The 15,392-nt window shown below is 42.9% G+C and overlaps 1 protein-coding gene across 1 annotated transcript in view; it reads left to right on the plus strand.

Annotated features, from left to right (window-relative positions):
* The window catches only part of LOC129851351 (phosphatase and actin regulator 3-like), a 116,626-nt gene that overhangs the window by 30,155 nt on the left and 71,079 nt on the right, over window positions 1–15,392 (plus strand). Inside the window, exons 6-7 of the mRNA XM_055917827.1 lie at window positions 3,785–4,007; window positions 5,061–5,287. Coding sequence (XP_055773802.1) covers window positions 3,785–4,007; window positions 5,061–5,287 — 450 coding nt within the window. The remainder of the gene's footprint in view (window positions 1–3,784; window positions 4,008–5,060; window positions 5,288–15,392) is intronic.

Here is a 15,392-nt window from a genome sequence, read left to right on the forward strand (position 1 = left end):
AGTATGTATATATATATATATCAAGCTCTGTCAGGTTGGATGGGGACCGTTGCTGCACAGCTATTTTCAGGTCTCTCCAGAGATGTTCAATCGGGTTCAAGTCCGGGCTCTGGCTGGGCCACTCAAGGATCAAGGACATTCAGAGACTTGTCCCGAAGCCACTCCTGCGTTGTCTTGGCTGTGTGCTTAGGGTTTTTGTCCTGTTGGAAGGTGAACCTTCACCCCAGTCTGAGGTCCTGAGTGCTCTGGAGCAGGTTTTTATCAAGGATCTCTCTGTACTTTGCTCTGTTCATCTTTCCCTTGATCCTGACTAGTCTCCTAGTCCCTGCCGCTGAAAACATCCCCACAGAATGATGCTGCCACCACCATGCTTCACCGTGGTGCCATGTTTCCTCCAGACATGAGGTTGGCATTCAGGCCCAAGGGTTCAATTTTAGTTTCATAAAAATAAAAAAAATTGCGCCAAATGCAACAGGTGTAGTAGACCTTACTGTGAAATGCTTACTTACAAGCCCTTAACCAACAATGCAGTTAAGAAAATAGAGCAAAGTAATTATTTATTAAATAAATGAAAGTAAAAAATAAAACATTGAAAAGGTAACAATAAAATAACAGTAAGAGGCTATATACAGGGGGTACCGAGTCAATGTGCGGGGTGTACAGGTTAGTCAAAGTGATTTGGACATGTAGGAGACCAGAGAATCTTGTTTTTCATGATCTGAGAGTCCTTTAGGTGCTTTTTGGCAAACTGAAAATGGGCTGTCATGTGCCTTTTACTGAGGAGTTGCTTCCATCTGGCCACTTTACCTTAAAGACCTGATTGCTGGAGTGCTGCAGAGATGGTTGTCCTTCTGGAAGGTTCTCCCATCTCCACAGAGGAACTCTGGAGCTCTGTCAGAGTGACCATCCGGTTCTTGGTCACCTTCCTGACCAAGGCCCTTCTCCCCCGATTGCTCAGTTTGTCAAGGCGGCCAGCTCTAGGAAGATTCTTGGTGGTTCCAAACTTCTTCCATTTAACAATGATGGAGGCCACGGTGTTCTTGGGGACCTTCAATGCTGCAGAATTTTTTTTGTGCAATCCTGTCTCGTAGCTCTACTGACAATTCCTTCGACCTCATGGCTTGGTTTTTGCTCTGACGTGCACTGTCAACTGTGGGACCTTATATAGACAGGTGTGTGCCTTTCCAAATCATGTCCAATCAATTGAATTTACACAGGTGGACTCCATCTCAATGTTGATCAATGGAAACAGGATGCACCTGAGCTCAATTTCCGAGTCTCATAGCAAAGAGTCTGAATAATTATGTTAATAAGATATTTCAGTTTTATTTTTAGTATAAATTAGGGGGAAAAAATCGACTTGTTTTTGTTTTGTCATTATGGAGTATTGTGTGTAGATTGATGAGTGAAAAAATTATATAATAATTAATAAATGTTGGAATAAGGCTGTAACACAGCAACATGATGGATAAAGGGAAGTGGTCTGACTACTTTCCAAATGCCTTCAGAAAGTATTCACACCCCTTGACTTTTTCCACATTTTGTTACAGCCTGAATTTAATGATTTAAAAAATTGTCACTGGCGTACACACAATACCCCATAATGTCAAAGTGGAATTATGTTTACAAATTAATTTAAAAAATGAAAAGCTGAAATGTCTTGATTCAATCCCTTTGTAATGACACACCCAGCCACTCTGTGTGGCCCCCACCACAGTTGTCCATCCCTGCTGTAGGTCCACACCCAGCCACTCTGTGTGGCCCCCACCACAGTTGTCCATCCCTGCTGTAGGTCCACACCCAGCCACTCTGTGTGGCCCCCACCACAGTTGTCCATCCCTGCTGTAGGTCCACACCCAGCCACTCTGTGTGGCCCCCACCACAGTTGTCCATCCCTGCTGTAGGTCCACACCCAGCCACTCTGTGTGGCCCCCACCACAGTTGCCCATCCCTGCTGTAGGTCCACACCCAGCCACTCTGTGTGGCCCCCACCACAGTTGCCCATTCCTGCTGTAGGTCCACACCCAGCCACTCTGTGTGGCCCCCACCCACATCACAGTTGTCCATTCCTGCTGTAGGTCCACACCCAGCCACTCGGTGTGGCCCCCACCACAGTTGCCCATCCCTGCTGTAGGTCCACACCCAGCCACTCTACCCAGGAACGTTGCTAACAGAGTATTACAGTTGAAGTCGGAAGTTTACATACACCTTAGCTAAATACATTTAAACTCAGTTTGTCTGACAATTCCTGACATTTAATCCTAGTAAAAATTCCCTGTCTTAGGTCAGTTAGGATCCCCACTTTATTTTAAGAATGAGAAATGTCAGAATAATAGTAGAGAGAATTATTTATTTCAGCTTTTATTTATTTCATCACATTCCCAGTGGGTCAGATGTTTACATACACTCAATTACTGTTTGGTAGCATTGCCTTCAAATTGTTTAAAACTTCGGTCAAACGTTTCAGGTAGCCTTCCACAAGCTTCCCACAATAAGTTGGGTGAATTTTGGCCCATTCCTCCTGACAGAGCTGGTGTAACTGAGTCAGGTTTGTAGGCCTCCTTGCTCGCACACACTTGTTCAGTTCTACCCACAAATGTTCTATAGGATTGAGGTCAGGGCTTTGTGATGGCTACTCCAATACCTTGACTTTGTTGTCCTTAAGCCATTTTGCCACAGCTTTGGAAGTATGCCCATTTGCGACCAAGTTTTAACTTTCTGACTGATGTCTTGAGATGTTGCTTTAATATATCGACATAATTTTCCTGCCTCATGATGCCATCTATTTTGTGAAGTGCACTAGCCCCTCCTGCAGCAAAGCACCCCCACAACATGATGCTGCCACCCCCGTGCTTCACGGTTGGGATGGTGTTCTTCGGCTTCGGTTTTGGAGCAGTGGCTTCTTCCTTGCTGGGCGGCCTTTCAGGTTATGTCGGTATAGGACTAGTTTTACTGTGTACATAGATACTTTTGTACCTGTTTCCTCCAGCATCTTCACAAGGTCCTTTGCTGTTGTTCTGGGATTGATTTGCACTTTTCGCACCAAAGTACATTCATCTCTAGGAGACAGAACGCGTCTCCTTCCTGAGCGGTATGACGGCTGCGTGGTCCCATGGTGTTTATACTTGCGTACTATTGTTTGTACAGATGAACGTGGTACCTTCAGGCATTTGGAAATTGCTCCCAAGGATGAACCAGACTTGTGGAGGTCTACAATGTTTTTCTGAGGTCTTGGCTGATTTCTTTTGATTTTCCCATGATGTCAAGCAAAGAGGCACTGAGTTTGAAGGTTGGCCTTGAAATACATCCACAGGTACACCTCCAATTGACTCAAATTATGACAATTAGCTTCAGAAGCTTCTAAAGCCATGACATAATTTTCTGGAATTTTCCAAGCTGTTTAAAGGCACAGTCAACTTAGTGTATGTAAACTTCTGACCCACTGGAATTGTGAAACAGTGAATTATAATTGAAATAATCTGTCTGTAAACAATTGTTGAAAAAATGACTTGTGTCATGCACAAAGTAGATGTCCTAACCGACTTGCCAAAACTATAGTTTGTTAACAAGAAATTTGTGGTTGAAAAACGAGTTTTAATGACTCCAACCAAAGTGTATGTAAACTTCTGACTTCAACTGTATATAATGTCTGATAACAGGTCCTCAACCTAATCCATGAAGAGGTCTCCAACCATAATGTCTGTACCATTCTACCCAGGACCTTGATGATCATATTTACCAACAGAGTAACAGTAACATTATATTATTATTCCACCCTCTCCAGGTCCTCACCCTTTCCCTAAGTCTAACCCAGAGAGGAAGAAGTCTCCGGCCACTTTCCCCCGGAACTTCACTCTGCCCAGAACCTCTCCGGATTCCTTGCTGAGAGGACGGATCACCACGCCTACTGGCTCTCCTCACCTGGGGATGCTGCACCCCCCACCACCACCCAGCTGCATCATAGAGGAGCTCCATCGCGCCCTGGCCACCAAACACAGACAGCACAGGTAGGACACCAATCAATCAACCAATCAATCAATTACCAAAACACAGACAGCACAGGTAGGACACCAATCAATCAATCAACCAATCAATCAATTACCAAAACACAGACAGCACAGGTAGGACACCAATCAATCAACCAATCAATCAATTAACAAAACACAGACAGCACAGGTAGGACACCAATCAATCAACCAATCAATCAATTACCAAAACACAGACAGCACAGGTAGGACACCAATCAATTACCAAACACAGACAGCACAGGTAGGACACCAATCAATCAACCAATCAATCAATTACCAAACACAGACAGCACAGGTAGGACACCAATCAATCAACCAATCAATCAATTACCAAAACACAGACAGCACAGGTAGGACACCAATCAATCAATCAACCAATCAATCAATTACCAAAACACAGACAGCACAGGTAGGACACCAATCAATCAACCAATCAATCAATTAACAAAACACAGACAGCACAGGTAGGACACCAATCAATCAACCAATCAATCAATTACCAAACACAGACAGCACAGGTAGGACACCAATCAATTACCAAACACAGACAGCACAGGTAGGACACCAATCAATCAACCAATCAATCAATTACCAAACACAGACAGCACAGGTAGGACACCAATCAATTACCAAACACAGACAGCACAGGTAGGACCAATCAATCAATTACCAAACACAGACAGCACAGGTAGGACACCAATCAATCTAGTATTTATAAAGCCCTTTTTACATCTGCATTTGTTACAAAGTGCTTTACAGATACTCAGCCTAAAACCCCAAAGAGCAATGCAGAGGTAGAAGCACAGTGACTAGGAAGAACTCCCCAAACCAATCAATCAATCACCGAGCACAGACAGGACAATCATTCAATCACCGACAGGACAGGATGGATGGACAGCATGTTGCTGTGGGGTAAAGTGCTCAAGGCCACAACGGTAGAGGATTGTGAGGATGTGAACCCAGCAGCCCTTCAGTTGCCAGATCAATCCCCCCTTTTATCCAAAGGTATCTATGTGCTCTGTTGTCCTCCAGTTTCCAACCAAAGGAGATACACTCTTCTCCGAAGCGTCGGACCGACGCTCATCTGCTGCACACGGCCAGCGTGGAGAAAGAGCTGTTCGGAGCCTCGGAGAGAGAGAAGGAGAGAGAGAAGGAGAGAGAGAAGGAGAGAGAGAAGGAGAGAGAGAGAGAGTCAGATGAGAACAAGGAGAACAGACGTCTAGACGATCCTGACCGCTGGAACGACTCCATCATCTCCGGTAAATCGCACACACACACACACTCACACACACACACACACACACACACAAACACACAAACACACACACACACACACACACACACACACACACACACACACACACACACACACACACACACACACACACACACACACACACACACACACACGCACACAAACACACAAACACACAAACACACAAACACACGCACACGCACACGTACAGAAACACACATTCAGCAATCAGTGTTTGGCTGTGCTGCTATAGTGCATTGTCCTCTACTCTCTGAGGCCTCATATGATATCTCCTCACCTATACAAAGCTATGTGAACACACCTTCAAATTAGTGGATTCGCCTATTTCAGCCACACCCGTTACTGATAGGTGTATCAAATCGAGCACACAGCCATGCTATCTCCATAGACAAACATTGTCAGTAGAATGGCCTTAGCATCATTCGTCTGATTCTCTGTAATAATGGTATGGGAGTATTAATGCATTTTATTTTGTAAAGTACTTTCTTGCATTTAACAATACCATTTTCAGTCTCCCCCTTATCTGAACGTCAAGTGGATAAACAGGTTACTGTCAAGCCCTGCATATTTTATTCAAAAGTCTCATGGAATGTAGGTCTACATTGAACACCACACATTGACTGCTACTGTAGGCTGAATGATAGAACAGCTATTTCCATGTTAAAATGTTATGGGATGGATTTTCTCCATTGTTTTTGATGGTAGGCCACTCTGGTAGCATCACATTATCAACAAATAGCCATAGTAGCCTACTTGGCCACTATTAAAACTGGAACTGAAAGTGGGTACAGCCTTGCAGGGCTTGACATTAACGAGCCTCTACCCCGGGTTCGGGAGCACCCCCCACCCCCCCCCTCCCCACACTGATTAGCATCGCTAGCATAGCGTCACAATTAAATAGTAGCATCTAAATATCATTAAATCACAAGTCCAAGAAACCAAATGAAAGATACAGATATTGTGAATAAAGCCACAATTTCAGATTTTTCAAATGTTTTACAGGGAAGACAAAATATGTAAATCTATTAGCTAACCATGTTAGCAAAAGACACCATTTTTCTTTGTCCACCATTTTTTCTCTCCACCAGTAGCTATCACCAATTCGGCTAAACTAAGATATTGATAGCCACTAACCAAGAAAAAACCTCAGATGACAGTCTGATACAATAAATATGTTATAGGATAGGTTTTGTTAGAAAAATGTGCATATTTCAGGTATAAATCATAGTTTACAATTGCACCCACCATCACAACTCGACTAGAATAAATACACAGAGCAACGTGTATTACCAATTTACTCATCATAAAACATTTCTTAAAAATACACAGCCCATAGTAATGGAAAGACACAGATCTTGTGAATTCAGACAATATTTCAGATGTTCTAAGTGTTTTACAGCGAAAACACAATAAATCGTTATATTAGGATACCACATATGCAAACGTTACCCGACCATTGATTCAAGCCAAAGAGAGCGATATCGTTATCATCGCCAAAATATATTCATTTTTTCACTAACCTTCTCAGAATTCTTCCGATGACACTCCTGTAACATCATATTACAACATACATATAGAGTTTGTTCGAAAATGTGCATATTTAGCCACAAAAACCGTGGTTATACAATGACAATACTAGCAAAACTAGCCTGAAAATGTCGGTCGCCATCTTTCACAGGGATCTTGTCTCATGGATATCTATTCATAAACTTGACTAAAAAAATATAAGTTGGACAGCTATCGAAAGACAAATTAGTTCTTAATGCAATCGCTGAATTACATTTCTAAAATTATCCTTACTGTGCAATTGTAACAGTATAACTTTATACCGTCCCCTCGCCCCGACACGGGCGCAAACCAGGGACCCTCTGCACACATCAACGACGGTCGCCCACGAAGCATCGTTACCCATCGCTCCACAAAGGCCACGGCCCTTGCAGAGCAAGGGGCAACCCTACTTAAAGTCTCAGAGCAAGTGACGTAACTGATTGAAATGCTACTAGCGCGTACCCGCTAACTAGCTAGCCATTTCACATCCGTTACACAATACAGGGTTCGCCAAGCGAAGCTATACCAAACAAAATGGCGGAATATGCGTTTAAAAATTTTCGACAGAACAACGATTTATCATCTTAAATATTTCTTACTATGAGGTGATCTTCCATCAGAATCTTGGGCAATGTATCCTTTCTTGGGTCTAATCTTCTTTTGGTCGAAAGATGCCCTCTGTCCGTCGAAATGCCCACTAACGTTCGACCGGGACCCCGAAACCTGCCCAGCGCTTCAAAGAGTATCACATAGAAATGCCTCAAAATTGCACTAAACGGATATAAATTGCTATAAAACGGTTTAAATTAACTACCTTATGATGTTTTTAACACCTATTACGAGTAAAAACATGACCGGCGCTATATTACTGGCTAAACCAAGGCTTGGAAAAAGGTCAGTCCGATGTCCTTCTTGCGCAGAGTCCAAAAGAACGCTACTTCCGGTATTTGGTGATTTATAGAGGCCATGATTGCGCAATCGACTCCATTCAAATTGTCACCACTTACTGACATCTAGAGGAAGGCGTGGGCAGTGTTTGTATCTCATAGGATTTACAGGGGCTTTAAAACTGATCTGGAACCAGAGGCCAAGATTTCTGAAAACTCACTCACTGGGAGGAAAAGTGCTGTAGAATGAGTTCTGTTTCACTCAGAGACATAATTCAAACGGCTATAGAAACTAGAGAGTGTTTTCGATCCAATAATAACAATAATATGCATTTTGTACGAGCAAGAATTGAATACGAGGCCGTTTGAAATGGGCACGATTTAACTAGCTACTCAATACGCCCCCTGCAGCCCAAACAGGTTAACCTCTAACGCCTACCAAACCCGGATCCGGGAGCACCCCCATCACAAAAGCTGACTAGCATAGCCTAGCCTAAAGCCACAGGGATATCATATAATGAAATGTTCATGAAATCACAAGTTCAAGACACCAAATGAAAGATACACATCTTGTGAATAAAGCCATCATTTCTGATTTTTAAAATGTTTTACAGGGAAGACACAATATGTAAATCTATTAGCTAATCACGTTAGCAAAAGACACCACTTCCATACTCCAACATTTTTTTTACTCCATCAGTAGCTATCACAAATTCGACCAAATACAGATATAAATAGCCACTAACCAAGAAACAACCTCATCAGATGACAGTCTAATAACATATTTATTGTATAGCATAGGTTTTGTTAGAAAAATGTGCATATTTCAGGTATAAATCAGAGTTTACTATTGCAGCCCCCATCACAACTCTCACTAAAACGACTAGAATAACTACAGAGACCATCGTGTATTAGCTAATTACTCATCATAAAAATGTCTTAAAAATACACAGCGTGCAGCAGATGAAAGACACAGATCTTGTGAATCAAGACAATATTTCAGATTTTCTAAGTGTTTTACAGCGAAAACACAATATAGCGTTATATTAGCTTAGCACAATAGCAAACATTACAACAGCATTGATTCAAGCCAAACATAGCAATAACGTATAAACCACCAAAATGTATTAATTTTTTCACTAACCTTCTCAGAATTCTTCAGATGACAGTCCTGTAACATCATATTACACAATTCATATAGAGTTTGTTCGAAAATGTTCATATTTAGCGGCACAAATCGTGCTTATACATTGAGAATAATGTCCAAAATCTCAAGCAATCTGTCCGGCGCCATCTTAGAACGGCACCTATTCTTATCGAAAACTATTCATAAACTTGACAAAAAAAATACAGGTTGGACAGCAATTGAAAGACAAATTAGTTCTTAACCTGTCTAGGATCAGCGTGGCGCTAGCGGCACTCCCCCCCCCCCCCCACTGAAAAACCAGTGCCGCGAAATTCAAAAAAAATATTTTTTTAAAATATTTAACTTTCACACATTAAAGTCCAATACAGCTAATGAAAGACACAGATCTTATGAATCCAGTCAACATTTCCGATTTTTAAAATGTTTTACAGGGAAGACACAATATGTAAAGATGTACATCTATTACCTAAAAAATACATTAGCATATTCCACCATCTTTTATTTGTCCACCAACACCAGTAGCCATCACCAATTCGGCTAAACTAAGATATTTATAGCCCCTAACCAACAAAAAAACTCATTAGATGACAGTCTGATAACATATTTATGGTATGGGATAGGTTTTGTTAGAAAAAAGTGCATATTTCAGGTATATGGCATAGTTTACAATTGCACCCACCATCACAAATGGACTAGAATAATTACAATGAGCAACGTGTTTACCTAACTACTAATCATCAAACATTTCGTAAAAATACACAGCATACACGAATCGAAAGACACAGATCCTGTGAATACAGACAATATTTCAGATTTTCTAAGTGTCTTACAGCGAAAACACAATAAATCGTTATATTAGCTTAGCACATAGCAATTAGCAGCCCAGCATTGATTCTAGCCAAAGTGAGCGATAAAAGTCAACATCGCCAAAAGATATTAATTTTTTCACTAACCTTCTCAGAATTCTTCCGATGACACTCCTGTAACATCACATTACAACATGCATATACAGTTTGATCGAAAATGTTTATATTTAGCCACCAAAATCATGGTTAGACAATGTGAAATGTAGACAAGCTGGTAAAGAAAACGTCCTTGCGCCACTTAGACAGTGATCTACTCTTATACATAAATACTCATAAACGTGACTAAAAAATATAGGGTGGACAGGGATTGATAGACAATTTAATTCTTAATACAATTGCGTTATTACATTTTTTAATTTATCCTTACTTTTCAATACAGTTTGCGCCAAGCGAAGCTACGTCAAAAAACATGGCGTCCTAAGCCACTAAAATGTTTCGACAGAAACACGATTTATCATAATAAAAATGTCCTACCTTGAGCTGTTCTTCCATCAGTATCTTGGGCAAAGGATCCTTTCTTGGGAGAAATCGTCTTTTGGTGGAAAGCTGTCCTCTTGCCATGTGGAAATGTCAACTACGTTCGGGATGAACTGAAAAGCGTGACCAACTTTTCACATCGTTGCAAAAATAAATGTCCCAAAATCGCACTAAACGGATATAAATTGCTATAAAACGCTTTAAATTAACTACTTTGTGATGTTTGTAACTCCTATAACGAGTGAAAAGATGACCGGAGAAATATAACAGGCTAAACTAACGCTTGGAACAGGAGAGGGTCGGTGTCTTCCACGCGCGTTACGCAGCAAGAAAAGACTTGCTAGCTAAAGGTTTTTTTCATTTGTAGGGCCTGTGAACGAGCAATCGAGCCCGTTGGAATCGTCATCACGTAAAGGCATCCAGGGGAAGACGTAAGAAGTGTCCGTATAGTCATAGCAACGACAGTGCCCGTTTAAATGACTTCAGAAAAGTGGCCAACGTTTCTCAAATCTGACTCCATGTCAGGGAAATTGCTGTAGAATGGGCTCTGTTCCACTTAGAGACAAAATTTCAACTCCTATAGAAACTATAGACTGTTTTCTATCCAATAATAATAATAATATGCATATTGTACGATCAAGGATTTTGTGGGAAGCCGTTTAAAAAATTAGCCACATTAGCATAAATAGTCTAAACAGCGCCCCCATCCCCAACAGGTTAATGCAATCGCTGAATTACATTTTTAAAATTAACGTTACTGCGCAATACAGGGTGCGATAACGCAAGGCTACACTGCAAGAAATGGCGTCTTATGCATTTTACATTTTTCAACATAACAATGAATTATCAGCATAAATAGTTCTTACTTTTCGATGAACTCTCATCAGAATCTTGGGATAGGTGTCCTTTGTCCAAAAGAATCGTTGCTAGGTTAGAGAACGTCCTCTTCAGAGTTGCAATTAGCAGTAAACATTAGCACGAAAGAGAGAGATACCCAAATTCCTACAGCGCCAAGGAAATAAATACACGAAAATCGCAATATACTGACATAAACTGATATAATTCGGTTCAAAATAACAAGATTATGATGTCTTTAAAGCCTATATCGAATAAAAACACAGCCGGAAATGTCAAAGACCTATAACCGATGTTTCCAAAAGAACGTCCCAAGGTCCTCTATGCGCCAGAGTGAAGGTGAAAAGAATGAGCCACCTCTCTCCCAAGCAATTTATAAACTTTGGGAACTACGTAGAGAGTCCATTTCAAGTCTCCCTATTCGCTAACAACCAGGGGAAGGCGTATGCAGTGCATCTCAACCAATAGAAGACAGTCAGAGTTATCCACAGGTCTGGGAACAGCGAGCAGATTTCAGCATTTTCAAATCCTCATAGGAGAATTGCTCTAAGTCCAGTTCTGTTTCACTTACAGACATAATTCAAACGGTTTTAGAAACTAGAGAGTGTTTTCTATTCAATAGTAATAATAATATGCATATTGTACAAGCAAGAATTGAGTACGAGGCAGTTTAATTTGGAAACGAATTTGTACTATGTCGAAACAGCAAGATTAACCTGTTCACAGTAAAACTGGAACTGAAAGCGGGTACAGCCTGCAGGGCTTGACATTAACCTGTTCACAGTAAATGTGCGCTGGAAGTTGCTAAGTTTGCCCTCAGCAAGCCTGAAATTAGCTCAGTGCCCACATTGTTTTGAGGAAACATTGATGATAGGATGTATAGACATTATGGACAGTATGCGGATAGAATATATAGTATATCTGTAGAATACGTAGGTTAGAATAGTATATATACAGCTATAGTTGAATAGGATGGACTTGAATACCGTATATACATATGAAATGAGTAACACAGGTTGTAAACATTATTAAAGTGACTGGTGTTCAATAATAGGGCAGCAGGCTCTAAGGTGCAGGGATGAGTAACCGGTGGGCAGACCGCACCACCCTCTGGAGAGCACTGTGGTTTCAGGGGGTGCAGGGATGAGTAACCGGTGGGCAGACCGCACCACCCTCTGGAGAGCACTGCGGTTTCAGGGGGTGCAGGGATGAGTAACCGGTGGGCAGACCGCACCACCCTCTGGAGAGCACTGCGGTTTCAGGGGGTGCAGGGATGAGTAACCGGTGGGCAGACCGCACCACCCTCTGGAGAGCCCTGCGGTTTCAGGGGGTGCAGGGATGAGTAACCGGTGGGCAGACCGCACCACCCTCTGGAGAGCACTGCGGTTTCAGGGGGTGCAGGGATGAGTAACCGGTGGGCAGACCGCACCACCCTCTGGAGAGCACTGTGGTTTCAGGGGGTGCAGGGATGAGTAACCGGTGGGCAGACCGCACCACCCTCTGGAGAGCCCTGCGGTTTCAGGGGGTGCAGGGATGAGTAACCGGTGGGCAGACCGCACCACCCTCTGGAGAGCACTGCGGTTTCAGGAGGTGCAGGGATGAGTAACCGGTGGGCAGACCGCACCACCCTCTGGAGAGCCCTGTGGTTGCGGGCGGAGCAGTTGCCGTACCAGGCGGTGATACAGCCCGACAGGATGCTTTCAATGCTGCATCTGTAAAAGTTTGTGAGGGTTTTAGGTGACAAGCCACATTTCTTCAGCCTCTTGAGGTTAAAGAGGCACTGTTGCACTATCTTCAACACACTGTGTGCGTGGACCATTTCAGTTTGTCAGTGATGTGTACGCCGAGGAACTTGAAGCTTTCCATCTTCTCCACTACTGTCCCGTCGATGTGGATGGCGGGGGTGCTCCCTCTGCTGTTCCCATCAATGTGGATAGGGGGGTGCTCCCTCTGCTGTTCCCATCAATGTGGATAGGGGGGTGCTCCCTCTGCTGTCCCATCAATAAGGGGGGTGCTCCCTCTGCTGTCCCATCAATAAGGGGGGTGCTCCCTCTGCTGTCCCATCAATAAGGGGGGTGCTCCCTCTGCTGTCCCATCAATAAGGGGGGTGCTCCCTCTGCTGTCCCATCAATAAGGGGGGTGCTCCCTCTGCTGTCCCATCAATAAGGGGGGTGCTCCCTCTGCTGTCCCATCAATAAGGGGGGTGCTCCCTCTGCTGTCCCATCAATAAGGGGGGTGCTCCCTCTGCTGTCCCATCAATAAGGGGGGTGCTCCCTCTGCTGTTCCATCAATAAGGGGGGTGCTCCCTCTGCTGTTTCCTGAAGTTCACGATCAGCTCCTTGTTGTTGTTGAGGGAGAGGTTATTTACCTGACACCACTCCGCCAGGACCCTCACATCCTCCATGTAGGCTGTCTCGTCATTGTTGCTAATCAGGCATACCACTCTTTTTTGTATTTTTTATTTCGTGATATTCAATTGGTAGTTACAGTCTTGTCCCATCACTGCAACTCCACGTTGCGAAGGTCGAGGGCCATGCATCTGCCGAAACACGTACCCGCCAAGCCGCAATGCTTCTTGACATACTGCTCGCTTAACTTGGACTTAACTTAACTTGGACTTAACTTAATTTGGACTAAACTTAACTTAACTTGGACTTAACTTAACTTAACTTGGACTTAACTTAACTTAACTTGGACTTATATTATCTTAACTTAACTTGGACTTATATTATCTTAACTTAACTTGGACTTATATTATCTTAACTTAACTTGGACTTATATTATCTTAACTTAACTTGGACTTAACTTAACTTAACTTGGACTTAACTTAACTTAACTTGGACTTAACTTAACTTGGACTTAACTTAACTTAACTTGGACTTAACTTAACTTGGACTTAACTTAACTTGGACTTAACTTAACTTGGACTTAACTTAACTTGGACTTAACTTAACTTGGACTTAACTTAACTTGGACTTAACTTAACTTGGACTTAACTTAACTTGACTTGGACTTAATTGAACTTAACTTGGATGTGTCGGAGGAAACACCATACAGCTGGTGACTGAAGTCAGCATGCATGCGCCCGGCTGCCACAAGGAGTCGCTAGAGATGGGACAAGGGCATTCCAGCCGGCCAAACCCTCCTCTAACCTGGCGATGCTGGGCCAATAGTGTGCCGCCTCATGGGTCTCCTGGTTGCGGCTGGCTGCAACACAGCCCGGGATCAAACCCGCATCTGTAGTGACACCTCTAGCACTGATCAGTGCCTTAGATCGCTGTGCCACTCGGCAGGCCCTGGCTTACCACTCTTGTGTCGTCTGCAAACTTGATGATTGAGTTGGAGGTGTGCGTGGCCACGCAGTCATGGGTGAACAGGGAGTACAGGAGGGGGCTAAGCACGCACCCTTGTGTACGTAAACACTCCAGCCAGCTGGTCTGCACATGTTCTGAGGACGTGGCTAGGGATGCCGTCTGCTGGATTCATATTTTTTTATATATTTGAATGGTATTTAGGAGTTTTATTGACAAATGGGTAACTGCCAAAATAAAGGAAACACTTGAGTAATGAGGGGTACAAAGTATATTTAAAGCAGGTGCTTTCACACAGGTATGATTCCCGAGTTAATTAAGCAATTAACATTCCATCATGTGTAAAATTGCGGAGTTGCCCATTATTTTGTCTACCATGGCTAGAAGAAGAGATCTCAGTAACTTTTTAAAAGAGGGGTCTCAAAAGATCACAGGGGGTTTGAAGGGTGTGTGTGTGTCTCAGTTACCAGATCTCAACCCAATTGAACACTTCTGGGAGATTCTGGAGCGGTACCTGAGACAGCAGTTTCCACCGCCTTCAACAAAACACCAAATGATGGAATTTCTGGTGTAAGAATGGTGTCACATCCCTCCAATAGAGTTCCAGACACTTGTAGAATCCATGCCGAGGTGTTGCGTTGAAGCTGTTCTGGCTCGTGGTGCCCCCAACGCCCTATTAAAACACTATGCTATTGTTTCCTTTATTTCGGAGTTACCTGTAGAGTAGATTATGAGATATGAGAGGGATAACGGGTGACCGAATGGGGAATGGAACCACTGCCTCCAGGGGGATATGTGGTCCAATGCAGTAGTACTGCCACTATACCAGCCCCTGGCACTATATAATACATTGTTCACTGTATAAATAAATTCACTGTCTTTATCAATGGGGTTGCAATAAATGTTATCCCATAGTAGTTGTTTAATTAATCGTTTTTTTTTACATGGAGGCCGTACTTGGCAGCTAAAAGCTGAATTACAGTACACAACACATACA

The sequence above is a fragment of the Salvelinus fontinalis genome, chromosome 3 (assembly GCF_029448725.1).
Source record: "Salvelinus fontinalis isolate EN_2023a chromosome 3, ASM2944872v1, whole genome shotgun sequence".
NCBI classification, from domain to species: Eukaryota; Metazoa; Chordata; class Actinopteri; order Salmoniformes; family Salmonidae; genus Salvelinus; species Salvelinus fontinalis.